A 26,095-nucleotide genomic window follows, 5' to 3' on the forward strand; every position below is an offset into this window, starting at 1 on the left:
CAGCAGTTGGTTCCCTTCCTCGACCGCGATGACCTGGCTACAGTGATCCATGCGATGGTCACCTCAAGCCTGGACTATTGTAACGCTCTCTACATGGGGCTGCCCTTGTCGCAGATCCGGAAGCGGCAGCTAGTGCAGAATGCGGCCTCCAGGCTGTTGATGGGTCTCCCCAAATGGGAGCACATCCAGCCTGGGCTGAAAGCATTGCACTGGCTTCAATAGCATACCGGATCCGCTTCAAAGTGCTGGTTCTTACCTTTAAAGCCCTATATGGCCAGGGTCCGACCTACCTGAGGGACCGCCTTTCCCCATACATACCCCCAAGAGCACTTCGGTCGGGGACGCAAAATCGCCTGGTGATTCCAGGCCCCCAGGAGGTAAAGCTTTCTGTGACCAGGGCCAGATCTTTTTCAGTGGCGGCCCCACCTGGTGGAACGAGCTCCCGGAGGAGATCAGGGCCCTGCGGCACTTTATGCAGTTCCGCAGGGCCTGCAAGACGGAGCTCTTCCGCCAGGCTTTTATATAGGGGCCGCCACTTCTACTACTACCACCACTGAAGCAACGGGGTTGGGAGTGGTCCCCGGAAGAACGGCCATAAATTTGCATGGCACTGATGCTGCTGGACTGGCTTGGACCATCGACAGGACAGTTTCACCCTAATGAAATTATTGCTACCATCCTCAGAGACCATCTTGTCTGCATGGAGCACTTTGTTTGTTTGTTGTGATTTAATGGTTTTACTGTTTTATATTGTTTTATTATATGTATAGGCTTATGCCCCTGTGTAAGCCGCCCTGAGCCCGTTTAAATAAATAAAGTTGATTTTATTGTCTTTTTGATTGTTTGCTGCATTGAGGGCCCTAATTGGGTGTGCAGCCATCCAGCAGAACAGGAAGCAAGTAGCGTATTTTGGGACAATGGCAGTTCCTCTACTCTTTATGTACAGGCTTGTGCTTGGATATTAAAGTGTAGACTCAGTTGATCGGGATTCAAGCAGAACAGAAATCCTCCCCCTTTCTCACCTGCTAATCCGTGTAATGTGATTGATATGAGTCAAGGCTGCGTGTTAGAACCCAAGCCTCACTACTGTGGGATCTGTTTGTGAACTCCAGGAAGCATTCACAAGTGAAGTGAAGCCTTGGGCCTTGTTGTCTAGCCCACCGGTATGTTCAGTATTGTCCCTTGTTCTGACAGTGTGCCAGAATCGTACTCCAGCAGATATAAAACTATTTCCCACTTAAGCTCTCTCTCTTCTCTTTATTTTTGCCCTGCTTGACATTTAGCAATATGGAACTGATGGACTGGCTGTGACAGGGTTGATTCAGCTCTTCCTATGGGAGGAGGGAGAATAGATTTTACTCCAAGTGTCTCCAAATGCTTTCCATTACTGTCTGTTATAGCAGTAAATGATAGTCGTTCGCTGGGAGAAAGTAGAGGAGCTGCAGTATGAGACACTGAGGGGAGGGCAGAATCCATCCTGCCCATTGGCTTATTGCTAAAAGTGTTCTTGATTGGGGTGTAATGCGTGTCGTTTTATGGAGAATGACGTGTGGTCCCTTTATTCTTTCTCCCCCCCCTCCTTGAATAATAGCAAATTTTACTTCCTTAATTGTTGTATTCTCTTGGGTATAATTAAACGTGTAGGGTTTTCAGAAAGATTGAATGCAGTGAAAGAAAAACCATACAGCTGTGTTTGGAGAGTGGATCATGTGTGAGAATGTGTGCGTGTGTGTGTGCGTATACACTCATTTGTGTGCCTTTGTGAACAATCCTGGGGAAAACTGAAAGTGCTGTTTTTATGTGGTTGCCATTATCCAGATATAGGTGATAAAACTTAAATGTGCTTGAATAGGAGTATTGGCAACAAAATTAGCTCAGCTTACCTTGGAAAGTTTCTGTTTCTTGTCTCCTGGCATTTCTGTCTGAATAATCCTCAGGTTTGATTCTGAACTAGTTGTGTATGTGTACATTTTGGAAACAGGTTGAGAAATCAGCTTCCATCTCAACGTTTTAAAGCAATGAACCTAAACCACAAAATTATGCTGAATACTTTAGTTGTATAATAGATGGGTTTATTAGACTTGTACAGGTACAATAATTTTGTATCGTTGTCTGTTTCAATAGGAAATTCCTCCATATGAAACTAAAGGTGTTATGAGAGCCAGTTTTTCTTCAAGAGAAGCAGATAATTACACAGCTTTCATTCGAATAAAAACAAATGCCTCAGACAGCACAGAGTTTATTATTCTTCCAGTAGAGGTAGAAGTCACAACAGGTTTGTACAGTTTAATAGTTCATCTGCTCAGTTTTTTCCTGTAGTGCAGTAGAGGTTAAATACTCATTCTGTTCTTTGTCTTTTAAAGCCCCTGGAATTTATTCATCAACAGAAATGCTAGATTTTGGTACATTGAGAACACATGGTGAGTCATATATGTAATACACCTTACTTCACAAAAACTGGATAAAAAGAGACCCCAGTTCTGTTTCTTCTGTATCTTTAGACTTTTCATGGAAGAAACTGGGGGTGGGGGTGAGAGAAGGTTTGATAGCATATAATCTATACTTACCAGAATATTCTTGGACTGTGTATCTTTTTTGGGGGGGGGGGTGTTGTACAAAAAAGAAATGAGTTCATATTGCAAACATAACAGAACTCATAATAAACACAACCTCAGACTGCTCCTGACTGCTTTGATTGTAAGATCACTATGGATGGGCATTCCCATGATTCCTTACTTAATTTCCAGTATAAATAATTAAGGAACTCAAGCCGCAAAGCTTTTAAAGTACATTTTCTTCAGCAGTACTGCATTACTCTGTGCAGGGCTGGGAGTGGGATATGTCTTAAAGGCTTATATCTGAAGACTCCTGTAATGTGTTGGCCAGGAAAGAACCACATAGTTTAAGAACTCATTGTATGCTATAAATGGTTAATTATTTGAATTTAATTAAAAATGTGCTCTGTTTTGCATTGGCAGTGTAAGACACCTTTGCATCTGAGGCCTATGTTTATAACTCTTTACTTTAATCCAGGGGCTCCTTAATGTAAGGGATCACTCACACACCCAGTTTACCCAGAGAGAACCAAGTACTGAGCTTAGACACTCTGGAGCTCCCTGTGCATACTAGAGAAGTTGTGGAGCTTTGGAACAGAACTGTAATATTAGGCTGATATAAGTGATGGTAGGTAGCTGATGTTCAACATCTGTTTAGCCCATACAGGCAAGAATAAGACTAGAGGGATTCTTAAATCTGTGTATAAAATAATGGCTTTCCTTTCGTAACTGGCAAGAAGTAACCTTAAACATTAGAGGACAGAAATAAAATATACAGCAGCAATTTGAATAGATTTCATTTTGTGTAATTCATGCCTTAGTCCATTTTTAATTGTATTTTAACAGATCTGCCAAAAATTTTAAATCTACACTTGTTAAATTCAGGAACAAAGGATGTACCGATAACTGTGAGTACTGCCTCTTCAATTTAACAGTCTCATCATATTTTCATTTCTTCTATGCATCTGCAATAACATAAGTGCATTAGGTGTCAAAGAAATCTGGAAATCTGATCTCCCTCTCGGCTCAGTATATAACTTAATCTCATTGGAGGGTGTAGTTCATCTTCTCCAGGTGGACTTGGCTGCCTCTTTTGATGTAATCTTGCCTGGTTTCAAAGAGGAAACTTGTCAGCATTGGGTGCTGTGGTGGCAAAACAAACCTCTGTGACTAGAATGACAGCAAGAGACTATGATCTTTCTCCTTGCTGTTTTAGCACAGATGGGTGGGGGAGTGAGCTGGCACAGGAGTTTTATAAACTTGTAATAAACTTTAAATTAAGAAAAGAGACTGCAGTCTGGTGTAGCTGAAACTTCCCAGTTTCCCCTCCTCTGTTTGTATTCCTCAGCTTTGTATTCCTCAACTTTCTATTCAAGGAGGCACTTTTTAGAAGTCAGTTTGGAACAGTTGTTTGCAATCAACCAGGCTCTAATTTTTCATAGTCATCCTTAATTATTACTTTGGACCTGTAATTAAACGATTTAAACAATTGCTGTTCTGGTACTACCTTAAAGTAAAAACAATCAGCTTCAGCACACTAAATTCCATGGAATTCCAAAATGGTCATTTTGCTTTCAGATGAGTCCTTCAGGGGAGATGACTTGAAAAGTGCACAAGTAACTAGTCAGTGCCTTCAAAAATCCATTTACAAGTACATGAGTGCATGTTAATTATGTTCACGAAAACCTGTCATGCAGTGCAGTGATTTAAAATGTATACACACACAAGGCTTGCAGTGCATTCCCATCCAGAGTTACACCCTACTAAGCTTAATGACATCATTGGATTTAGAAGGGTGTCATTCAGTTCAGGATTGCACTGTTGGATGCTCTTGAGTAAAATTCCAGTTGCTTATTATCAGTCTCTTCTTAAACACTTTAAACTTCCCAACATGATCATCCAACGCTGAACACCTATGGGTAGCAGTGGTGGGCTGTTTCTTGTAGTTTGCACTAATATGTGTCCTCTGATCCTAGCTAACTTTAATAAACCAAATGAAAAGCAGTTTAAAGATGGCTCATGCTCAAAGGCACTAAAGCACATCCCACAAAGTCTGGTATCTATCAAAGTAAAATCATCCTCCTTATATGCAAAAGGTTATAGCTTACAGACCACCTCATATAAACATAATCAGTGGACGCTAGCTGATACTTGTTCTTTCTCTGCAGGAAACTCTTAGCCTTAACAAGATCTTTCATAAACTGACGTGTCTGGTCTGTTCTTTCTTGGGGTGTGCACTCTGCTCTATCCAAGCCGAAAAATAGCTGGAAAATACCTTATCACTATTTATTGGCTATTCTTTCAGATGGATTATAGAGGGGGGTGTATTTTTGGCTATCGATCATAGCCAGTCCCAGATAATCCTGAAAAAAATTCAGGATTACCCCAGAAAACAGGATAGCCACAGTTAAACAGTGTTTAAAGCATCCACTCACTCTAAACAGTGTTCTGGGTGAAGCTGCAGCTTCACAAATGCATTTAAAGGGATCGCAACACCTTTAAATGCCTTATGCTCCATTATAGTCTATGAGGACCATTATAGTCAATGATCCCCATAGGCTATAATGGGGAATCTATCTGGAGGTCTTGGGTGTGTGTGTCTGTTTTTTAGGTTGAGGTAGAGGCACCAAATTTTCAGCGTAACTTCTAGTGTCTCTACTCAAAAGATGCCCCAAGTTTCAAAAAGTTTGGACCAGGGGTCCAATTCTATGAGCCCCCAAAGGGGACAGCAAAAAAGCAGGGACTGATGTCAAACCGGAGAGTTTCTGCAGTAGAAACTGAGGGGGGGGAGCATTTTTGCAGAACCAGTGCTACTGTGGCAATGCCAGCTCAAAAATCCAAGCAAAGAGGGGGAAGGTTGCAAGCCTTGCACAGCCAGTGCATGTACTGTGTGCCCAGCAGAACCAGTGTCACTGTGGCAACGCCAGCTCAACAAATCCAAGCAAGGGGGGGTTCCAAGCCCAGCATAGCCAGTGCATGTACAGAGTGCCAAGCAGTACCGGTACAATGTACTAGTGCCCAGCAAAACCTAATGCAGTGATGGCGAACCTTTTAGAGACCGAGTGCCCAAACTGCAACCCAAAGCCCACGTATTTATCACAAAGTGCCAACACGGCAATTCTACCTGAATACTGAGGTTTTACTTTAGAAAAAACAACTCATACATTAACTTAAGATGATCCAAACAAAGTAAGGAAAGCAATCCCAAATGCTTTCATTTACTTCAAATTATTTGGCAGAGAATTTGACACTTTAATGATGGTCTGGGCCTGGTTGGGGCGATGGCACGCGTGCCCGCAGAGAGGGCTCAGAGTGCCACCTTTGGCACCCGTGCCATAGGTTCGCCACCACTGACCTAGTGCGTTCCCTTAAATGCTTTCTTTTTTCCTCCATTGAAAATAGTGGAGGATGGGGGGGCACCTTATTTGGGGCACTCTGTACATGCACTGGTTCTGCTGGGCATTCTGCATTTTAAGTGTATTGGAGAGGTATCTGATGGAATCATTTGGTGGCTGAAATATTTCCTCTCATTTCCATATAAACATGGTGGGTTGAGAGCAGGGGTATGTATCTCCTAGTTTGTTCCAACATAGGCTAGATGCAAGGAAGAAGCCCGAAGCCCGTTTCAAACTTCACCCTAATGTCATAGGAAAAGGCCAAGACTATATATAGCAGGCATCTAAGTTAGTTAGTTGGAGAGCTACATCTCGTCAATACTCTAATATTACAGCTGCCAATTACAATAGTTGTAATATCTGTACTAACTTTTATATGTAGGCCTGCAGAGCCTTTCTTTCTTGCCTTTTTTCTTTTAAAATATTCAAATGTCCATATGCCTGTTTATAACCCTTCTGTTTCTGTGCCTGAAGGCTTTATGTTTACTTTATGATGAGTACCCCTTAATATTAAGCTGTGCTGCATTGATAAAAACACAGTGGTTACCCTTCCATTATAGCACTTAAAACGCACAATGTACAACAGAAGATCCATAACCAAGCTGAAATTGTTTGTGTGGATCTTTGAGGATTGTTTTTCCTCCCTGAATATTAATTCTTCAGGAGAAGTCTGGTGCTCATGCTTAAGCATCTCTTTTGGAAGTTGTCTTTTAAACAGCTTTTTGCATTTTATCCTACACGGTTTTGCCTAACTTTCAGTTGTTTTTGCTTACCTTCTGATGGAAAGAGTTGGTATGGGGGGGTAGGAATAAAATTAAATGTGGTAGGTGTTGTGTGTTTTCTTCCCTCGTACAGAGGATCTCCATATGGTGGAACATTGAGACAACATGAATATCAGTTTTATAAAATTCTATGGATAGGCCTATGGCAAGATTCTTGTCACCTTTTTATTTTATCATTAGTAAATGCAACTTTGTTAGTTGTGATATTCTGTTGATGTAATTTTGAAAGCTGTAAGCACTCTTTAGGTGCAAATAGAAATTTTCACAATAATGATACTACCTTTTTCGTAAAACATTCTAGAACTCAGAAAATGGATTGAAGGTCTACTAAATGTTCTGAACTGTTACAGTTAAATATATTTCTGTGAATTGCATTTTTATATGAACCCATTATTTATGACATATAATCAGAGGTCATTTCGGGGGGGAACGTGGGGGAACGCAGTCCCCCCAGGTTGAGGTGCAGGGGGGCGGAGCACATGATGAAGCCCCACCCCCTGCTTCCGGCCGCCCCGCTTCCGGCCCTCATTCAGCCAGGGGGAGGCAGGAGAAGAGGGAGGGTAAGTTGCTTCCTCCCTGCCTCTCCCCACCCCTGCCTGCCTGGGGCCAGGGAGGGCCTTGGCGGGGCTTCCTCGCACTCCTGCTGGCCTTGCAGGTCCACCACCGGGCCCCTGATGTCAGGGGGTGTGGCATATGCTAATGAGTTATGCTAATGAGTTCCCCTAGCTCTTTTTGTACGAAATGACCCCTGCATATAATGATGTTCTAATTACTTTCCACTGTATTTTAATTATTTTATAATAAGCTTCATTTTTTTTAAATCAGTATTTTTCAAACCACATTTTTCTAGATGTAGTTGGTTGATATTTAGCTAAATAACAATCCTGCTTCTTTTCTAGAGTGTTAGACCCACACCACAAAATGAAGCTATCACCATACATTTCAAGCCAATTACATTGCGAGCTTCTGAAAATAAATATACCAAAGTTGCAAGTATTAGTTTTGATGGTAAGTACTGATGTTGCCTAACCATTTAAATAGGAGAAAGATAAAAATCATTTTTGAAAATCTGCCTCCCCCCCTCATATACTTGTGTGTGGATGCTATTTGTGTAGCTAGTATTTTTGTAAAATCTAGTGATAGCAAGTTTAAATACATGCATGCTTCCCTTTTGCAAACAGTTGTTGGTAGAGTAACTTACAAACTACAGTAATATATTTTTTCCTTGTAAAGCAAAGATTTCTCTGCCTCTCTGGCTCCATTTTAAATTTTATGAAGCTCCATATTGTTTAACCTTGCCATTCAGTGTTTGTTCAATGGTAAAGATAAGAGAAGAAGATATTATGTTGGCACTTTATTGAGAGCTCCATCTTCTTTTAACGAATACTAGTGAAAGAGTATTGTTGAAACTGTTTAGGCTAAACAAGCAACCACTGTTTTAAGGCAGCCCTGCGTTCAAGCTTCAGACTTAAGGTCTGGTTAAGTTCTAACGTTTTAGTTGGATAGCCTGCTGTCATAAAAGTTGTCAAAGTGGTTCCACTGTTGAATGGGTCTTCCATCAACTGAAGGTTTTAACAGTGATTATGTTACTATATTAAAATATAGGTATAGTTTATGTGCACATAATAATACTGTTTATGCTTTTTCCTATATATAGCATCAAAAGCAAAACGACCGCTACAGTTTTCAGGAAAAATAACAGTTAAAGCAAAAGAGAAGAGTTATTCAAAACTTGAAATTCCTTATCAAGCAGAAGTATTAGATGGGTAAGATTGCATTGTAATGGATTTGGAAAAATACAGTTTTACATTTATAAAATTTCTACAGATTTATAACTAGCCACTCGCATGGTTGTCAATAGCTATAAAAAGGCTTCCAAACAAGACCTCACTGTCAACAGGAATAAAAATATAGTAGATTTTGGTTAGCTATATTTTCTTCTTTAACTTAACCTATTCTAGCTTTAAAGATAAACTTCTGATTTGAGCAAGGTAGGGGGTGCACAGGGTAAGAGAGTTTGGGTTGTATTGGATTTACTCTCGCTAACAGCTAAAATCAGGAATGGGCAGGTACAAAACTGCAAACTAGGCTTTAAGCAAACAAAGGTGTTCATGAGGCTGGATAAACAAGAGCTTGAATGAACGCATGGTCTGTTTTGGTATTGCCTGACCATTCACTTCTTTTTATTGTTTGTTAATGCAAATCTCCGGTTTTTATGACTTTCTTCTTTTGAAATAGGTACTTAGGGTTTGATCAAGCGGCCACATTATTTCATATCCGTGACAATCCAGCGGACTCTGTAGAAAGACCAATCTATTTAACGAACACATTCAATTTTGCAGTCCTCATTCATGACATAACGCTACCCGAAGAAATCAAACTAATATTTAAAGTAAGTCCAATAATATATTAGGATATTTTGTTACTGTTAAATGTTACATAAATTGGATTCGATGTTGACTTTGATTGTATTTTTTCACTAACCTAGGTACACAACTTCAGCAAACCAGTTTTAATTCCACCTAATAAATCCAGATATATTTTCACACTTCATTTTGTGGCTTCCTTATCATCTCTTCATATTGATAACAATATTTTGCTCATTACCAATGCTTCTAAATTTCATCTACCTGTACGAGCATACACTGGATTTTTAGATGTAAGTATTAGACTTCTTTAAAAATTTCTGTTTTAAAAGTACAACATGTATGATTATTTCTGCATGATACATGCTGAACACTAAACTGAGCCAGAGCTGAATTTAAAATAGTAACCACACAAACCCAATCTAAATGTAAAAAATAAAAGTCTGGTTAAAAAGAAGTTGATCAAAATCAAGATATTGTCTTGAAGGTGCGTGAAAAATTACTTCTTTCTCCTTTGATTTTGGGTAGTTTGTATAGAAACAAACTTTTCCAGGAAGTGTATGTGTGTACACACCCTTATGCGGTGGTGGTGGTGGTATTTCCCCTTCTTTTGACCTCAGGCTGCTTATGCCAAAGGACAATTTAAAAAAAAAAGTTCTGGAAGAGTTATTTCCCAAATAATGAGCTGTGTGAATAAATTAACAATCAGAATGGACTGACTTTCTGCTAGTGTACTCCGGAATGCAAGAATTACAAGAATCAATTTGCTTCGGGTGAAAACAGACCGTGAATTTCTCAGACATCCGTAGCTTTTGTATGGAAAACTTCTTGTTACTACTTGGTACTATAATACAGACTTGGTACTATAATACTTCAGTGTTGTTTGGTTATCTGTGTAGGATCAAAAGCAAGACCCACTTAAGTTTTGGTCCGTATTTGGATTGTTTTATCCAAAGTTTCTCATCCCTGTAAAATGAAAATGTATCTACCCTTTTCTAGATTTGTGAAGTCCAGCTTTTCTTTCCAGCAGCAGCCAACCAAGCGGTTGCCTCTGTGGCATACCAAGCAGGGCATGATGAAAGCTATATTATAGTTTTTGAAGTGTGTGTCTTGATGATTCTGCCTCTGTTTAGCTTCTGTTTTAGCTATTATGCGTAGAAGACTTTGGCAGACCTGCCCTTGGTAGATTTCTCTGGACCTTTTCTTAAAAGCCATCTGAACCTAGTCTTCTAAGCTGTCAGCTTTTTTGCAGGAACTGAACTGCAAGCTTTAAAAATACTGATTAATCTGAACAGAAACTGAACCCAAGTTTGTAATGGTTTGATTTCCTGTTGTTCAGTTATCTGCCTGTCTAAGATATCTTGATGCCTAAACTGGGAAATCCAAAGGCACCCTACCCATCATTAATTAGCACTGGACAAAATCCACTCAGATTTTTCTGCTTGATCCCCATTAAGATGGGGAGCTTCATAGGAGTCTGTTTTGTCCTTTATACAATTCTTATTCATCTCAGTTGGGTTATACCAGTGAACAGATCTCACAGGTACTGCCTTTTCGCACCACTTGTGGCACTCTTTGCATGCCTGGCACTCTGCACACTTGAAGCTAGACATGAACTACTCATCCAGATGTTATAGAGGGGAGGGGAGAGGGGAAATCTGCATTTTCCATGTAGTTCTTGTGTTGCGTGTGCACATTTATGACTAGCAGAGTTGAGCACATTGATGTCTTGAAGCATCCTAAGATATTTCCTGTTGCAGATTGATGATTGTTTTTCTACCAGCAGTTACATAATCAAGAACATTCTACTGACTTAAAAATAGACTTCTCATATTTCAGCTATCATTAATGAAGAAAATCTTCTGTTTTTCTAGTATTTTGTGTTGCCCCCAAAACCTGAAGAGCGGATCATAGATTTTGGCATCTTAAGTGCCACAGAAACAAATAGCATTTTGTTTGCAATCATTAACAGCAATCCAATTCAGGTAAAAAGATTTTTAAAATGTTCTTTTTGACATTTAAATGGCAGCAATTTTTGTTACTGAAACTGTTCCATCTTTTCCAAGCTGGCTATAAAAAGCTGGCATGTGATAGGAGATGGCTTGATCATAGAACTCCTGGCTGCTGCAAAAGGCAACAGAACGACAATAATCGCAAATCTTCCAGATCTGGAAAAAGCCACTGCTTTGGATCAAACGTCAGTAAGTAACAAGCTTTCTTGGTGCTCCAAATACTAGTTGTGTACAGCATATGGACTAAAGGCGCTAACTATATTGCTGAGCCTGCAATCTAAGCACACTTAAGAGCAAGTGCCATTTAGTTCAGTGCATGACTCCTAGGTAAAAGTACATAGGATCACACTGCATGCCTGACGTCCAGTGGCAAAAGGCTAAAAGTAAGTGCGTATCCTCAACAGGCAATTCCTGTGCATTTAGAAAGCCTACACAAAGTAATTTACTAAAGTCATCACAAAGGAGTACCCCTATTTATGGAGATGGATATCTCTTCTTCTCACTTTATAGTGCTGAGCTGCCTGCAGTATGTATATATGTACAGTTTAAAAAACAAGTGATAAAAGAACCTCATGAAGACTTAAAATAAACAGATATGTAGCAACTGCTTTCATAGCATTTGAAGTAGTTGTTAGTCTTTGCCTAGTCACTATCTTAGGGCCCTCGTTGTTCCATTGTGAAAAGTGAATAAAGGCAAACAGTGGGATGTTTAAATTGTTAAAGTAAAAAGTACAGAGCATTTCCCACATTGACAAATACTATATAAATGACATTTTGTGTTACTAATTTGAGAGGCTAGTCTGTTGCTGCAAAAATAAACTGGACTTTAGTGGCACCTTAAAGACTAAACAAGGTCTTATTCTAGCACAACCTTTTGTGGACTAGTTTGTATCTGATGAAGTTTGCTCATCTGTTGAAGAGGTCTTTAATCCACAAACGGTTATGCTGGAATAAAATCTTGCTAGTCTTTGAGATGTCACTAGACTTCTGTTTGTTCTGTGCGTTTTGGTATAGAATCCTTTTAAGATAACTATTGATGTGACCCTTTGTGATACATCAGAAGACTGTGGGATAAAGCAAATGAAACTAATGTATATATTTCTGTGTTACAGGTAACATTGATGCCCAGTTCATATACTGTATTCAGAGTAAGACTGTTACCAAAAGAACTTGAAGGAATTCATGATGGTGCAATACAGATCATAACAGATTATGAGGTACTCCTGAACTATATCAGTCACAAACAATAGTGATACAACTGGAAGTAGGATTCAAATGAAAGAAATGCAGTTGTTAGCTGTTGTATTTTGATAACGATTTCTGGTTTTGTTTAGCTTTGTCTACTGTGTATATTTTTGGAATGTATGCATTAGTAAATAGGTAACCTTTCAGGAAGCTTCAGAACTAGAAGCTGTTTGATCAGTATTTTAATTTGGTGTGTCTATTGAATTTGCCTTATGCAAATTGATCCTGTACCTTACCCAAATTGGTATCTGAGAATGCCATGCCATTGTCAACTTCTGTTATTTGGGGGAAAGGTTAACCCCCCCAGTGTTTTGGGGGTGTTGCTGTGTGTGGTTTTTAAAAAAATTTTTTTTGCATTTTCCAGTAAATCTAGGACTTCTTTCAGATTTGTAGAAAGATCTGTTGTCTGTTCATAGCTCCAGTCTCTCTTTAAAACTTAGGGGGGGGGCATATATAATTGTGGTGCAATGGTTAGATTGTTGGACTAGGACCTGGGAGACCCAGGTTTGAATCCACACTCTTCCATAAAAGCCTTACTGGGTGACCTTGAACCAATTACACACTCTTGGCCTAACTTACCTCACAGGTTGGTGGTTGTAAGGCTAAACTAGAGGAGAGGAGATCAGTGTTGTAAGCCATTTTGGGTCCCCACTGGAGAGAAAAGCAGGAAATAAAGAAGAAGAAGAGATTGGATTTATACCCCACCCTTCACTTGGAGTCTCAGAGCGGCTTACAAACTCCTTTCCCTTCCCCTCCCCACAACAGACACCCTGTGAGGTGGGTGGGGTGAGAGAACTCTGACACAAACTGCTCTTTTTCAAGGACAGCTGTGCCGGAGCTTGTGACTGACCCAAGGTCACATCACCAGGTACAAGTGGAGGAGTGAGGAATCAAACCTGGTTCTCCCAGATTAGAGTCCGCGCACTTAACCACTACACCAAACTGGCTTCGTCTTCTTCAGCACTCATTTTGTAAAACTGAGTTTTAAAAAGAATAAAGTTTGAGTCCAGTGGCACCTTTAAGACCTGCAAAGTTTTTTTCTGGGTATAAGTTTTCATGGGTATGCACACTTCTTCAGAAAAGGTTTGAGGAATTGTACTGCTAGCAACAAAAACAGGATTTAAAATTTGTAGATGAATCCTCTTGACTGTTGCCTCTAAACTGCTTTTTCCCCCCCTTTCCACAGATTTTAACCATTCCTGTGAAGGCTGTAATTGCTGTGGGCTCACTTACCTGTTCCCCAAAACATATCTTCCTTCCACCTTCTTTTCCCGTAAGATAATTTATTTGGAATATTTTCTAACAATTCCTTTTTGCTTATTCCTGGCCATTTTCTTGAATTATTTTTTAATAGTCTGTAAAAGGGACAGAGAGCAAACTCAGTTAACAAGTTCTTTGCCAATGCTGCCGGAGTTCTTATTCTCTTCCCAGCAGTAGCATGAAGAGCCCTTTGGCGCAGAGCTGCTGTGTATTCCCTAAAGTTGGTTTGTTATTGAGGCTTATCTGAAGAGTAATTGTATCAGTCTTAGAGATTAGAACTATTAAATTTTAGCTCTGCCAAGCACTTCAGATGTCTCATGACTTCATGAGCAACTGCTGCTGAAAAATGAAACATGTTATTTTTTTCTAAGGAGGCTAGTTGCTCTATTGATTATCCTGCAATTCTCAGTGGAACAAGTCAGGGTATGGATATTGAGGATAGTTTCTTGACTGCTACTTTTGAGCCACTTATCAGAGTAGTTGAAAGCATCTAAATTAGTTCCATGTATTCATAAGAAGTTGTGTCAGAAGAATATTTAGCCACAAATAATCAAAACCCGTATCAGTCATTTTTTTACCTCATCAGGAGGAGCCACAACCCAGTGGTGGACCATCTGCTTTGTGGGCAGAAGGACCTGGGTTCAGTCCCTGGCACCTTCAGTTAAACACGTCAGTTAGGAGGCGATGGAGATGACCTCTGAGACCTTGGCAAGCCACTGCCAGTCAGAGTAGACAGTATTGACCCAGATAGACCAATGGCCTGATTTATTAGAAGACAGCTTCCATAGTATCAGATATTCCAAAGCTATTGCCCCTTTCCGAAATGAAAGGCTTCTGCTCTATGATCATCCACAGTTTTGCATTAATTCTCTGGAGTTGCTTAAAACAAATTTAATCATGTTCGATATCTGCTAAACTCCTTTTTGCTAACAAAGATGTAAAACAGTGGGATCCTGGATCTAATGGTTCTTTTATACTAAGTATCATCCTGTGATGGAAGAACTCTGTCGGCTATGTTCAGAACAGGATATTTATGTGAGACAGTTTAACAGGTTTATATAATGCCCTTTTCCAAGTCAGGTACCTGTTTTTGCTGCATTAATGTAGAAAACATCTTAATTATATTCTTAAGCATCTACTGCTTCTATTGGAAGGAAAAAGTGAAGTGTATTGTCTTGCATAGAGTATTAGCATAGCCATACACCGTATCCCTGTTCCAAGGCCAAGATAGCATCATAGGGTAGGAGTAATACTTCCTGAGACTAAGCCTTCAGCAGTTGTTCACTCTTCTTCTCTATGTTCCATCAGTCTTAAGTAGATATTTAAAGTAAACTAATTCTGAATGTAGAATCTTACATATTTTAGAAGCTTTAAAACATTACTGTTTAACTTTCAGCATTGAACTATGCACACTGGATTTTTTTGTCATGAAAAACAATAGACACGTTTTTCTGTAGTACTGGATTAATAAAGTCAGTTTGTGGTAATTGTGAGGTGTTGGAGGAAAAAGATGGCGCAAGTGACCCACACTGCACTTACTTGGTTTGGTATAGTGTGAACTTCAGATACAATGGGAGGTGACGTTGAACAAAGTGGATGGGTTCAGTACAAAGCACAAAGGTATCCTTGAATATGAATGACTTTTGCTGGAGTGGCTTTAGCCCATAGTATTTCTGCACTGGAAACAAAGGCTTAGCTCTAAAGAACTGAGTGGTTTTTGCTCATGGAATGGATCTTTGCCACCTTCACTTTCTTGAGAGTCAGGGGCTTCTAGAATGGCATGGCATGTGGCATGAAGGGGTCTGTAGTGGGAAGGAGGAAATCATAGGAATTCCTATGGCTGCTTTTTGCACTTCATTCTATACCAAGGATTCTCCCACCCACCCCCACAGATGGTTATAGCAAGTAAGGAAGAGAGGCAAAGACCCATTCTACAAGCAAAGGCCATGATAAACAAAGCTGGATCCAAGCCACTGTTTTGCCTGTAAAGCAACGCTAAGTCACAAGACCACTAGTTTCCAGAGTCCTATCTTAGTGAAGAACCACATACGATGTGTAGCTCTTATTATTTTAAAAGTTCCTCCCCCAAATGTAGCCACTGGGGATTTTATTATATTTTTTGTGAGAGAAAGGTGTGGGGGAAGAGGAGTCTTTTAACTCCCCTTTCATATCATTTTATGGCTGATTAATGCCACCTCAAGCCGCTGTTACCCCTGCTTGCATATTTATTGTATTTGGTCAAAGGCGGTTACAACCAGTCACACAGAGCATAAAAATTACAACAAGTAAAATGATTTCCAAATGTTCCCAGCTATAATCTGCCTGCACTGAGTATGCTCAACGATCACCTTTTTCCAGCATTTGTACAAAAAGTATAGGAAGTTTTCCTGTTGACTACACAACATTTGCATGAATATTTCTTCAGCTTGAATCATGGTTAGAATATGTTGAATAATCAGACATTTCTGTGTTGGAAAGACCTGAATGACAAAGACTGGAAGAAAATATTGTTTTCTAGATGTTCCTATACACAAAGCAACTTAACAGCTGTAGTACTAGGACACTGTGGGTGTAAATATGCATATGGAAAGCAATGCAATATTCCCTCTTTTTCCTTTAGAGCAAGACAGTTCATCAGAGTTTAAGTATCATGAGCTCTTTCTCGCAAAAAGTGAAAATACAACAGATCCGTTCGCTCTCTGAAGATGTCCGGTTTTATTACAAGAGATTAAGAAGTAACAAGGAAGATTTGGAGCCAGGGAAAAAATCCAAGGTTTGAGCTTGGAATTTACCCATTATTAAACAGTTCTTCTTGAGTATATAAATCTCACAATTTTTTGCAGTCCTAAGAAAGTTTTGTTTAATTCAATTTGTGTTGTACTATTTTTCAGATAGCAAATGTGTATTTTGACCCTGGTTTACAGTGTGGGAATCACTGCTATGTCGGATTGCCTTTTCTGAGTAAATGTAAGTATTTTTAATTTCTGGTGTTTAGCTTTTTGGGTAGTCTAAGTATTGAAAATGACTGTCTCTTTTCTAGCTGAATCAAAATTGCAACATAGTATGTCTATGCAAGAAGACGCATGGGATTCAGATTGGGATTTGCATGAGAGTTTATTCAAAGAATGGATTGGAATAAGAGATCACTCAGGCCATCAGTGAGTACATTTTCAGTCCTAATTTTTTTTTTTGTTGTTGCCACTGGGCTTGTTTAAAATAGTAAATCTGTAGTACTTGATTACAAGTGGTGGGCAAACATAGAAAGAGAAACTGTTCTAAGAGTAGAATAAAGTTTGAGTCCAGTGGTACCTTTAAGACCAACAAAGTTTTATTCAATAAAAAATTGAATAAAATTGAATAAAACTTTGTCGGTCTTACAGGTGCCACTGGACTCAAACTTTGTTCTGCTGCTTCAGACCAAAATGGCTACCCACTTGGATCTATGTTCTAAGAGTAGGCAATGGAGGAATTCATAAGCTCCCCAAATGAGATTAGTGACAAAAGAACTTGGGGTGCAACTGTGGCAACTGAAGGAAAAACCTTAGTTTACTGCAAATTGCCCTCATGGCTGAGGGGAAACATTTGTATTCTTCTTTAAAATTGTTCAGCAGCCTGACTGGCCCAGTTTGGCCCAAGCTCCTTGGACTTGAGAGCTCAGCAGGGTCAGCCATGGTCAGTACTTGGATGGGAGACCCCCAGGGAAGACTGGGGCTACTACGTGGAGGAAAGCAGTGGCAAACCACCTATGCTCATCTCGTGCCTGGAACGTCCCATGGATGGGGACACCATGAGTTGGTGGTGGCCCAAGGCACCTTCTTCTTAAAATTGTTCATGGTATTACGAGAAGTAAGCTCTTGTGTGTTTAAACAAACTGGATTTTGGTGCACTGAGGAGATATTGTAAATACTTCCATATATGTATATTGGGCTTATGGTCATTGAATTCTGGATCACTTTTTGAAGGTTGTGTAGGGTATGGACACCATTTTGTAGAAGCATCTAGAGCACTGGTTCAGTATGACAGGAAAGGCAGTTATTAGTGGTGGTGACTCTGCCTACACATGACATCGTGGTTTCTGCAAACTGATCACATGAGTAACAACTTTTACTTGGCCTGATGACCTCTGTGTCTGAATTCCAAGAAGACTCTTGTTGATTCTTTCTCAACTAGGTCTGGAGCCTGAACAATGTCCTTAAATGTCATTTACTTCATTTATAGTATGTCTTTTCTCGCTGAGGCTCAAAGCAGATTACAAAAAATAAAGATCAATTCAAACCCACAGCAAGACCTCCAATAAGCAATGCACTAAAACTATAGAACTGGAAAACAATATAGACAAAAAACTAAGGCGTAAAAACTGTCTAAGGCATCACCTTAAGACATTTAATTTCCCTGAAAACATGAACTGATGCAGCATCCTTCAGATACTCGGATTACTTTAGAAAGTGATTTAAGCATGTATACGTTTGGCAATTGGCAAAACCCCATTTTCTTTTGGTGTTAGTTGTGGCTCTCCCACCTGTCAGTCTTCACAGATCAACCACATGCAGAATATGGAGATGAAAGAATTTTTTTAAATGAATGTTTCATTGAGTGTTGAAGATGACTGTCTATAATTTCTGTATGCATGAAATATTTTCCAAGGTTTTTTTTATGCTGAATTATGTCATTCATCTAGATTAAGTGCTGTGTTTGAAGTAGACACTGATCTACAGAAGGCTGTGGCATCCAAAATCACAGCAGAATTGGTCTGGCCCTCCTTAATTGGTTCAACGCGCTATTTGGATTTCTCCCTTACCAACACAAACAGTTCGTCTGTAAGTCTTGCTCATGTTAACGCAGTACTAACAAAAGGCTGGAAAAATTTCCTACACTGGAATATTACATCTCAATTTAATTTTGTTCCTCTAGGAGGAAGAAATTCTTCTAGAAAATCCATCAGATCTTCCTGTTTTTGTTCAGTTTCTTCCCATAGCACTGTATTCCAACCCATCAGTCTTTGTCGATAAGCTAATAGACAGGTAAGTGGTGGTCACAGTACAAAGACTTCCACGAATTGGCTGCCAAAAATCCATGCTGCTTTTAAAATCCATGAAAGCAGCCTAATCAGCTGCATCAGAGAGATGAGACCTTGAATGGATGCAAAAAGAGGCTGTGTCTGTGGATGAACAATATGTGGAGGGCGTAGGCCCTGAAGTTGATTTGAGGGGTCTGCCCCAGTCATGTGCAAGACAAGTGTGTAGGTGGGGAAGATGTAAAGGAAAAACTGGCACATGCCCAAATGGCATTGAATCTCTTGCCTCTCTCCACACTTGTTCTCTGGCTGGGCTCACTTCTGGTTCTGGAGACCCGTGGTGAGAAAAGCATCTCAAAGAAACAGGTTTCATGGGAGGGATGGGTCACTTCATTTCCCCATTGCTCTCAAATCTTAAACCACCACCACCACCTTCTGCAGCTGAAAGATGGTTCTGCCACTGTTCTTTCTAGTTTCAGCCTTAGGTTTAAATGTTTTTTGTTTGGAATGTCTGGCTGAAAGACCAGCTTTGCAAGCATCCATTTATTATACTACTACTATTATACATTATATGATATTACACTTAGCTTTTGTAATAGCTGTATTCCGTGCTGACAAAAAAGCCTGTGATTTTTTTAACCCAGCAAGGTAGTTCTACAGAATATTAATCAAAATATTGATGCATGGTATTTCCAAAATTCACAACTAGGCCTTACTAATGTTTGTTGTTATTTTCAGGTTCAATTTGAGTAAGCCAGCAAGTTTCGATCTGAGGACACTAGAATTTCAAGTCTCTAGAAACTGTGTAAGTAACTTTTTATCAACCTAGTTTTGTTTTATCCAGATCTTAATGTGGAGCCGATGTAGTATAGTAAGTTGAAAGCATTGACTTGTGTCTGTAAACTCTCTGAATAGCCTGAGGCAGGTCACAAGGTCTCAGCTTCTCTCCCCCACCTCCATCTGTAGCATGCATATACTGCTGGCCATTGACTGTAGTAAGGTATTAAAGGTATAAATAAACTTGCAGTATACAAAGTAGCCTGGGCACAGGGAAATGTGCACATTCTGAGGTAGCCAAGTGCACCTACCACTACTAGCTCCCAGAGAAGTACTGTAACATGTATCTGCTATCATAACTCCTTAGCAATGCTCCCTCTAAGCTGCGGAGTCTTGTGAGCAAAAATTTGTGAGCTACTGGCATTAAAGCAGTGAGTGAGCGATTTGGCTGATGCATAAATTAGTTTGCTCTGGAGCCATCCTTCCTGAGCTAAGACAAAAAATGCATGAGCTGGAAGCTAAAAAACGGTGAGCTAGCTCACACTATCTCAGCTTAGAGGGAACATTGCTCCTTAATCACATTTTTTTTAGGAACGCACTTAAAACACCTTGGGGAGGGGCTGTGGCTCAGTAGTAGAGCATGTGCTTGGCATACAGAAGGTCCCAGGTTCAATCCCCGGCATCTCCAGTTGAAAAGGACCGGGCAGTAGGTGATGTGAAAGACCTCTGCCTGAGTCTGAGGAGAAATGCTGTCAGTTTGAGTAGATAGTACTGACCTTGATGACCATTGGTCTGATTCAATACAAGGCAGCTTCATGTGTGTTCACCTTAATGTACCCAAGAAGTGCATAGATTCACACCATTAATTGCTCATGCCTCCAGTTAATGGAATTTCATTTTCCTCTCGGTATCTAAATTCGGATTGTAAGCTCCTTGGGGGAGGGTTCTGTCTTGTTTGTTACTCTGTAAAAGCGCCCAGTACAGGGAAGCATTGCTTTGCTTCAGTCAGTTGAGGAAAAGTATAACACCTTTAAATATACAGCATTTAAGCTATCCATAAATGTTGTGATGGGAAAGTTAAACAAGCTTACTCACTTTAAAATGTTGTGTTCCTTGGTTAAGGGCCAGACTTTGCAGAGCTCCACAGGATATGCAGAGGGATTGTCACGGCAGCTGGTTTTAAATGTGATTTTAAAGCCTGGTGAGAAGAAATTTGTCAGAGTCAAATTTACTCCAGTTCTTAATAAAACCGTATCGTCACTAATAATTGTCAGGTACAGTATGCCTCTGAAATTGTTTGACTTACACTTTACTTAGGAGCTCAGTCACATCAGTTGAAATGCTAGAATGAAAGCCGTCTCTTCAAAACTAAGCATAGACGAGTGAGGCACATTACAATTTAGCATTGTCGAATTGTTAGAAACATGAATATGCTCATTCATTTAGTAATAGTTCTTTGATTTTTTCCCCCCCTACAGAAATAATTTGACTGTGATAGATGCTATAATGGTTAAAGGACAAGGAACAACCGAGAGCTTGAAAGTTGCAGGGAAGCCACCTGGCCCAGGAAGCTCATTGCGCTTCAAAATCACTGAAGCCTTACTAAAAGATTGTACTGAAAGTGAGTGTGAAAGAGGGGGATGCAGAGGGTGGGTGCCTTCACTCGCTACACTAAGACGGCATGTGAGAGAGTTTTATTCCAGAAACCATGGGGTGGAGGGTGAGGCAGATTTGGCCGCATTATTGTTGGTTTATTTTTTAAAAAATTCTCTGTGTTTTTGACCTGTATATTTGGGGGGGGGGGGAATCTGTTTTTAATCTGTGCATTTTGACCTTGATGATGGGACTATTACACTTTGTCTTTGCAACCTCCTGTTGCATGATTAGCTGTCTTGAATCTGAAGAGATAAGGCAGAATAGCAATGTAATTAAATAAGTTACTTTCACTCCAACAAGATCTATTATGTATGAATTATTGCATGGGCCTGAGGAGGGAGCGAGTGAGAGGGAAACCAGAGTAGATTTTTGAAGAACTATTGGAGTTGTGCTGATGCCTGTCCTTATTAAACTAACATATTGCATTATCAGACTCTAATCTGAATTCTTTTGTTTCAGAAACTAAATTAAAGGAACCAAATTTTACCTTGAAAAGGACATTCAGAGTGGAGAACACAGGGCAGCTTCAAGTTAACATAAAATCCATGGAAATCAGTGGATATTTATGTGAAGGATATGGATTTAAAGTAGTTAACTGTCAAGAATTTGCACTAAGCGCCAATGCCTCTAAAGACATTGTCATACTGTAAGTTTGCTTATGTTAAAGATGGACACCTTTTTAACTTATGCCGGGAGGTGGGGTTAGAATGCCTATTTCCATAATTATATTAAACAATTGTTTAGGAAATTTATATGCTACCTCTGCAGAGCCCTGCTCAGGTGGCTTAAATATTAGAAAGTAACCTTCATCTAAAAAAGGAAATGTGTAAAATTGTTAGTACAGATTATGTAAATGGCAATCATTATGCTAACCCAGTGAGGAACAAAAGTCATGAAGTCCTGCTCTTGTCAACAGCTGCTAAGCATAATGGTTAAACGGAAGCTCTGTATCCAAAGGTAGTTTGTCATTTAAGGCTGAACTAGGAGACCTGCTGCGAGTTCCATGATTGAAAATACAGTTATTAGGGGCATGAGGGCTTGATTCTGATCAGGTCCACATTGTGTAGGGGTGGGAGTCTTAAGTCTTCTCCATTGCCATTTTCACTGGACAGCGACTGGTTTCAGGTAATGAAAAGGCCCCGGGGTGAAGGATTAAAACTCGCTTTTCGTGCATCCATGCAGTGGGGTCCAAATCAGAATGCCTCCACCCATGTGATAACTGCATTTTTAAAAGAAGCATGAAATTCTGATCACAAAACTCCAAGCACCATGTCCACTAATTTATTATGTACTCTTCAGCCTACTCTACCCACAAACATTTTTTGTAGGCAGCCAAGAGTAAAGGTAAGTATTTATTTGCAGTGTTTGAATAAGTGACTGTCAAATCTGATTTGGCTTTTGCATCTCAACATGAATTTCCCAACAGCGCTGGTTGTTGCGACACTGGAGGGTGCTACCTTGATACTGTAGGTTTGTTCATACGTTTGTTTGTACCATCAGGCATGGTGTGCCCGTTTCAACAAAATTTCATAAATTGATGACTATGAGTGGAATCGTCATATCACTTAATGTCAAATAAAATACTAAACAATGTTAGTTGTTCATACCCACGTCTGTGTCTTCCCATTGTCATATAACTACAGTATTAGTTTAAACTAGCGGCAGGTGAACGCACACAATGACCTGATTCCTCATGGGTGAAAATAATATGGTTTATTTTCCAAGTCAGTAGAAAACATAAATTTGTCTTCAGGCCCGTTCTGAAGCTTGGACCCTGTCGCAACAAATTCAGTAAAAACAGTGTCAAAACAATGTGTAAATAGGTGGTCATCACCATTAAGATTAATAAACAGCAGTAGAGAAAACCTGAAGTATAGAAAAATGTAGCAGCAATTAGTTTTAAAAGAATCAAGGTAAGCAGTGGCAAAAAAGGCACATGAAATCCTCATTACACAGCGGCAATAAAGGCAATACTCTAGGTGGAGTACCGGATCAGGTTCAAGGTTTTGGTGCTAACCTTTAAGGCCCCGAGCGGTCTGGGACCCACGTATCTTTGGGAGCACCTCTCCTGGTATACCCCCCCCCCCCGAAGAGCACTGCACTCTGCAGATAAGAACTTATTGGTGATCCCTGGCCCGAGAGACATCCGGCTGTCCTCAACCAGAGCCAAGGCATTTTGGGCCCTGTGGGACTTAATGCAGTTCTGCAGGGCCCGTAAGGCAGAGATGTCCCGCCAGGCGTTGGGTTGAGGGCAGCGACGGCTTCCATCTGGTCTGGCACGCCTGTTCTGTCACTCCTGCTTCTCGTCTCTCCCCATGGAGCAGCGGCACAATTTGAAGTTGCCAAGCGCCATCTAATTAGGCTAATTGTTGCATCTGCTGTAAGTAAGTAAATTTATTATAGTCATTGACCAGTACACAGTAAAAGAAGTAAAACCCCAAACTTATCTGCTGTATTTTATTCCTTTTAATTTGTGTATTTAATTTATTATTGTGTCTTGTTTTGATGTACAGGGGAGGGTGATCTAGAAATTTAATAACTAAATAATTTGTTGTTCACCTGTGGAGGATAAGATGGGGGTGATAATGAACCCTATGGTTACTATTGCATAAGCTGAACACCTGAGTCAGTGGTACACTAGTTAAAGAATGTACCTATTCTCCTTCACTTTACAGGTTTACACCAGATTTCACTACTTCCAGAGTCATTCGTGAACTGAAGTTAACTACATCAGGAGGCTCTGAATTTGTATTCATCTTAAATGCATCCCTTCCCTATCATATGTTAGCAACTTGTGCAGAAGCCCTGCCCAGGCCCAACTGGGAGCTGGCACTGTACATAATTGTCTCAGGAATAATGAGGTACTTCTGTCTCATATCTGCATGAAACACCGTTACTAGGCCACAAATGAAACACGAGGAAATATGCTGTTTTCTGTTAGACACGAGATTTCATATTACTGTTTGGGCATGGGGGTGTTCCTTTTGGTGTGGCACTAATAATTGTGATGTCCAGAAGCTCATGTTGTCAGGAATGTCTATGACCAATGCTGAACCAGGCAGTTCAAATGCTAGACCAGCACTCCCTGGAAAACTGTAAGCGTGTGTGTTTGTGTATCCATCCACATGTGCTGGGAGTTTACTTATACCTCAGAGGAACAGTGGAAACCAGCAGTCAATGGGAGACAGTAGGGATAAAAGTACGGATAAATGCCTGAATGAACTCATTGGTCCCTCTTGTCCAGCCATCAACCCTGGTGGTCTTAGTCGTGAAGAGCTCTGAAGCCTCATGTCCACAACAGTTCTTTTACAGTTACGGTATTGATATTAAGTCTGCCACCCTGAGCTCCTTAGAGGAAGAGCAGGATAAAAAAGCGATAGATTTTGCGGTGTTAACTCCTGGTGCAAAGCCATGTGCCAAGCAAGGAGACCTGCTAGTAAGTGATCTTCAGGGTGAGAAGGCAAGCATCTGATTACTTTAAGAACTGTCTACAAATGAGTTAGGGAGGAGTTGGGACAAGGTTATAGGAGATCCAGTTTCTTGCTGCATATCCAATTTCAGCAGACCTAGTTGACTGGGAAACTCCTAGGAGAAACCGATCCTAAATTTGTGTACTACTTGCTGACTGATTAAACCTTTCTCTGCTGGGAGTCCCCTGACTTGGGAATTCAGCTTTCATGGCAGCTTGCCACTGCCCAAGGCCCAACAGCTGACAAGTTACATAGTCTTGTTTACTGTTTTAATCTTGTTCCTGAGAGCCAGTGTTAAAGCTTGCTTTTCGGTTTTAACTGCGCATCCAGTAATAGGTGCATATGCACATATTAATAGTGTACAGGTCAACTGTACTTGGGATGAGGGCGGAGTGTTGCTACTCTTGGTTAGCCAGCAAGTGATGGGCTTCCTTTTATTTTCAACACTTAAGACTGCAAAACCACTGATATTTGTCTTGTCTCTTGCAGTGCGCTCTTCCTTTTAGTCATCGGAACAGCCTATCTAGAAGCTCAAGGAATTTGGGAGCCATTCAGAAGGCAACTGTTCTCTGAGGCATCTAATCCTCCCTTTGATATGGGAAGGCCATTTGATCTCAGGAGAATAGTTGGAATTTCATCTGATGGAAAGTAAGCCCTTGCTTGTGAACTGGGTGTTTTCAAAGTAGCCATTCCCACCAGTATAGGTCAGTTTAATAAAGGAAGCAGCTGATGTCATAGTAATTTAAGCAGAGTGCAAGTGCAGGAAAAATGTCCCGTGGGATTTAAATACGCAAAAAATTGATGCAAAATGGCCATTCAGGCTGTATTATCTTGAAAAATATGACAGATTTAGTTGCTGAAAAGCAGAACATAAATTTCAAGCAGAAGTCCCTTCCTCCCAAAAGGGTATCGCAGTATATATCCAATATCCTGCCAAATATTGCTGCTTCATATATGTTGGATTTTGTACTGTGAAGCAGTTTCAGTACGAAATATGTAAGGGTAAAATTGGCAAATGGTTTACATGCAAGTAAATCTCAGTTCCTGCCAGGAAAAGCTTCAGCTTGTGCATAAACTTGCCATCCTTAGGCATAGTTTGCATGTGCGTTCTACTTAAGTGTCTGTGTTTTAGGGCTTAAAAAGTAATATACAGAAGTAACTCTTAGAACTTCAGGAAAACTACTACATAATCCTAAATAGGTGGAATAGCTGAGGTTACACAGAAGAATGCATTAATGAAGAATGGGTTATAAAGGGAGAAAGTGGATCTGGGAAGGATGATGGCATGGAATGGTAGAGTGTATGTAACTTCACAAAGTATTTGAAAATTGGGCTGAATATGAATTTTGTTTGTCTCGTCTGTGTAATAATTCTTTGAGGGCAGGTTCTGGTAGGCCCATTCCATCATTCTTTAGAAAAATAAACTTTTTGTCTCTTGAAGCTAGTATACAGGGTTAATGCCACCTTTAAATCCATTGTCTGTTTAAATCAGCTCTTACTATCTCTGTAAAGTAAGTTTTAATTTCTGCTTAAAGGCATAGCTCCCATCTTGCTAAGGATTTG

The 26,095-nt window shown here is 40.1% G+C and overlaps 1 protein-coding gene across 2 annotated transcripts in view; it reads left to right on the forward strand.

The window, feature by feature from the left end:
- TMEM131 (transmembrane protein 131) overlaps positions 1–26,095 on the forward strand; it is a 110,301-nt gene that overhangs the window by 63,006 nt on the left and 21,200 nt on the right. For both annotated transcript variants that reach the window (XM_015411202.1, XM_015411203.1), the window contains exons 9-30: positions 2,125–2,275; positions 2,364–2,420; positions 3,402–3,463; positions 7,632–7,740; positions 8,390–8,498; positions 8,971–9,124; positions 9,221–9,391; positions 10,973–11,083; positions 11,165–11,299; positions 12,223–12,327; positions 13,542–13,628; positions 16,236–16,388; positions 16,507–16,582; positions 16,656–16,773; positions 18,294–18,432; positions 18,527–18,636; positions 19,368–19,434; positions 20,529–20,680; positions 20,885–21,027; positions 21,522–21,708; positions 23,738–23,923; positions 25,022–25,180. In XM_015411202.1, coding sequence (XP_015266688.1) covers positions 2,125–2,275; positions 2,364–2,420; positions 3,402–3,463; positions 7,632–7,740; positions 8,390–8,498; positions 8,971–9,124; positions 9,221–9,391; positions 10,973–11,083; positions 11,165–11,299; positions 12,223–12,327; positions 13,542–13,628; positions 16,236–16,388; positions 16,507–16,582; positions 16,656–16,773; positions 18,294–18,432; positions 18,527–18,636; positions 19,368–19,434; positions 20,529–20,680; positions 20,885–21,027; positions 21,522–21,708; positions 23,738–23,923; positions 25,022–25,180 — 2,741 coding nt within the window. The remainder of the gene's footprint in view (positions 1–2,124; positions 2,276–2,363; positions 2,421–3,401; positions 3,464–7,631; positions 7,741–8,389; positions 8,499–8,970; positions 9,125–9,220; positions 9,392–10,972; positions 11,084–11,164; positions 11,300–12,222; positions 12,328–13,541; positions 13,629–16,235; positions 16,389–16,506; positions 16,583–16,655; positions 16,774–18,293; positions 18,433–18,526; positions 18,637–19,367; positions 19,435–20,528; positions 20,681–20,884; positions 21,028–21,521; positions 21,709–23,737; positions 23,924–25,021; positions 25,181–26,095) is intronic.

The sequence above is a fragment of the Gekko japonicus genome, unplaced genomic scaffold (assembly GCF_001447785.1).
Source record: "Gekko japonicus isolate JY-2015 unplaced genomic scaffold, Gekko_japonicus_V1.1 scaffold1123, whole genome shotgun sequence".
NCBI classification, from domain to species: domain Eukaryota; kingdom Metazoa; phylum Chordata; class Lepidosauria; order Squamata; family Gekkonidae; genus Gekko; species Gekko japonicus.